At 54.0% G+C, this 3430-nt stretch overlaps 1 protein-coding gene across 1 annotated transcript; it reads left to right on the top strand.

Moving 5' to 3' along the window:
* Positions 1 to 1663: 1663 nt before the first annotated feature.
* On the top strand, positions 1664 to 2593 carry LOC148051781 (olfactory receptor 14C36-like). The gene has a single exon (XM_087735288.1). The coding sequence runs from the start codon at positions 1664 to 1666 to the stop codon at positions 2591 to 2593; it is 930 nt and encodes a 309-aa protein (XP_087591414.1).
* The last annotated feature ends 837 nt before the right edge of the window (positions 2594 to 3430 follow it).

The following is a 3430-nucleotide window of genomic DNA, read 5'->3' as shown; positions in this document are numbered from 1 at the left end:
CTTTGAGTTGTGTTCTCTTGGTTGTCTGGGTGGGCAGTGGGAGATGGGAATTTATTTCTCTGCTCTGCAGTAGGCAATGAGACCCCAGTTCTCACTAGGACTTGTCTGAGCTGCTCCTTAGCCCCTGCACACACAGAGATGTCCCTGGGCAGTGCCCTGCTGCCAGGAGGTGCCTGCAGGGCAGAGCTGAGCACACAACAGGTGGGACGGGCTCTGTGAGCATGGAGAGGGAGGAGATGTAGGCACAGATGAACAGGCTGTGGCCAAGAAGAGCTCCAGGCAGCAGAGCCATGGACAGGAAGGAAGAGAGACCTGCTGCCAGCAATGCTGTGGGAGTGGGGATTCAGGCATCTCCCTGCCATCCCCTACACTGCAGGTTCTATACCTGGAGCAACCACCTGGTCTCCTCACTCACACAGCAGAGTCTCAGCTCTTAATAGCATGGGGACTTGGCCATGAGTTGCCTTCCCAAGCAGCCTGACCACCAAAGAGGAGAAAAACTCAAGGGTCTGACTGTGTCTCCCTCTCCTGCCTCCCTTGGCAGGGCTCCTTTGGCATGTTCTCCTCTTATCCCTGCCGCTTGTCTTCTTACTGTCACACTCATTGGTGTGAGGGGTGAGGATTCAAGTGCAGCTCAGACACCAACGCTGCGTTGGTGCAGCACATATGGCCATGGAGGAAAAGCACCCAGCTCGCACCCTGTTCACCTGTGGGGCTCTGGGTACTGCAGTGTGTGCGGCTGGCACTGATCTTACCCTCCCTTCAGGACGTAACAAATTCAGGACAGTTGACTCTGTCCTTGGGAGGTCCTGCTGGGCTGCAGGCTGCCCTCCCGTAGGGCACAGCTCTCCCAGGGCATCTCTCTGTTTTGCAGGAGCCCCATGGAGAAGACACCTCGGTACTAAGGCCATTGAATTGCTGCTGGGTGGCTGCATGTGGGCAGCTGTCATGAGCCCTCTGTGTCCCTGGTTGGGAGGGCAGAGCTGAGATCCTCCTCAGGTAAGATGCGATGGAGTGAGGGGGTTGGAGATGTGCACTGCATGTGAAACTGGATTCCTTTGCTCCCAGCACTGGCCTCTTTCTTTTGGGGGGAACACCCGAGTGCGATAGTCCTCCAGCTGGAAGAGCTGCCAGCACAGGGCAGCTGAGAGCAGGGCTGATGGACAGAGCGGCTGTCCTCACTCTGCACTAAGGGACAGTCCCTGTGCCCACTCTCAGCACCCACAAGGTTTCCCTTGCAGTGCAGCAGAAATGCCAGGCATTGCTGCATTCCAACCACTGCTCAGCTGTGCTGGGGCAACTAGAGCAGAAGGCACAACCCAAACTGCCCACAGCTCTGCTCTGCAGTCAGGTGAATTGGGAGAGGCAATGCTGAAAAGCTCTTTGATATCAGGATTGGATTTAATCTGAGATCACCCTATGTTCCTATTTACCTGTTGCTGTAGGGCAGGACTGAGTCCTGCAGAGCCCCCAGCAGAGCCTGCTGCTCCCTGGGGCACCCTCAGCCAGCACCAAGCAGAGCTCACCAAAGCTCTTCCCGAAAAATGAAAGGCTCTTTGGGGGCTTCCTATAAGAATGTGAATGGATTTTCCTGAAAGCAGTCAGCCCTAACTTCTCCCTTCCTTTACCTCCTTAAACAGATCCCCATGGGCAGAGGGACACAATGTCCAACAGCAGCTCCATCACCCAGTTCCTCCTCCTGGCTTTCACAGACACACGGGAGCTGCAGCTCTTGCACTTCTGGCTCTTCCTGGGCATCTACCTGGCTGCCCTCCTGGGCAACACCCTCATCATTACCGCCGTAGCCTGCGACTACCGCCTCCACACCCCCATGTACTTCTTCCTCCTCAACCTCTCCCTCCTCAACCTGGGATCCGTCTCCACCACTCTCCCCAAATCCATGGCCAATTCCCTCTGGGACACCAGGGTCATCTCCTACGCAGGATGTGCTGCCCAAGTCTTTCTGTTTGTATTTTTGATTTCAGCAGAGTATTGGCTTCTCACCATCATGGCCTATGACCACTATGTTGCCATCTGCAAACCCCTGCACTACAGGACCCTCCTGGGCAGCAGAGCTTGTGTCCACATGGCAGCAGCTGTCTGGGGCACTGGGTTCCTCTATTCTCTCCTGCACACTGCCAATACGTTTTCACTACCCCTCTGCCAAGGCAACGCTGTGGACCAGTTCTTCTGTGAAATCCCTCAGATTCTCAAGCTCTCTTGCTCACACTGCTACCTCAGGGAAGCAGGGCTTCTTGTGGTTAGTGTCTTTGTGGGCTTTGGGTGTTTTGTTTTCATCGTGCTGTCCTATGTGCAGATCTTCAGGGCTGTGCTGAGGATCCCCTCTGAGCAGGGACGCCACAAAGCCTTTTCCACGTGCCTCCCTCACCTGGCCGTGGTCTCTGTGTTTTTGAGCACTGTAGTGTTCACCCACTTGAAGCCCCCCTCCATCTCCTCCCCTTTGCTGGACCTGGTAACGGCAGTGCTGTACTCGGTGGTGCCTCCAGCAGTGAACCCCCTCATCTACAGCATGAGGAACCAGGAGCTCAAGGATGCCTTATGGAAACTGATCCAATGGGTGCTGTTTCACTGACAATAACCTGCCTCCCCTCCTCTCCACATTTCCTAGAGTTTATCTTAGGCCATGAGTCTGCTTTTTTCTCTTGTAATCATTCTATTTAGAGATAATTTTCTGGGTTCCTACTCCTGTGGAGGTTTGATCCTGTTGTGTCTGGCCTGTCAGATAGGAGCTCTTCAGTTAAAGGGGATCTCTTGGGCGCAATGCCAAGAAAATGTCCAAGGAATGGGTCTTTTAAAATTTCTATTCTCCTTTTGTTCTCAATTGTTTTGGGACTAAACTCATGGCAATGTTGGGTTACAATGGATCAAAAGTTCTGCTTTTAAAGGCTCTCTTCTTGGTGTCTAATGGCAGGGGAGATGGTCCATCAGCTCCCCATTATCTCCTCAGGTTGCTTCATGCATGACAGGACAGATGGCATGTACCCGACTCTGTGTAAATGAATTTGGAGGGGACAGGAGAGGATGTGACTCACCACGTGCCCTGGGGTTGGAATGAATGGAGACTCAGAAGGTGAAACACCCTCAGAGGTGAAGTCCCGCAAAAGTAAAGCACTAAATCGAGGAATACACACTACAGCACTAAATCGAGGACTCTGCAGTTTCATGGGGTTCACTGGGAACCTGAAAGACACTGGGAAGGGAGAGTGGAGAGCTGCAGGAGCTGCCTGAGGACCCCCAGGGCCAGGACTCTGGTGCTGTCCTGGGGAGTGGGGCTGGTGGCAGCAGAGGAGGGAGCAAGTTCAGTGAGGCTTGAGGATCAGCTACAAGATGAGTTCAGGAGAGCAGCGAGTGCCTAGCCTCTGTTTCATCATGGTCTTGTGGCCAGCACCAGCCATGGGGCTGATGGGGA

The sequence above is a fragment of the Nipponia nippon genome, unplaced genomic scaffold, assembly GCF_047370975.1.
Source record: "Nipponia nippon isolate SJK-2023a ecotype South Korea unplaced genomic scaffold, ASM4737097v1 scaffold_54, whole genome shotgun sequence".
In the NCBI taxonomy this organism is placed as follows: domain Eukaryota; kingdom Metazoa; phylum Chordata; class Aves; order Pelecaniformes; family Threskiornithidae; genus Nipponia; species Nipponia nippon.
Note: the sequence above shows the minus strand (reverse complement) of the source record. Positions and strands in the feature narration are given on the sequence as shown.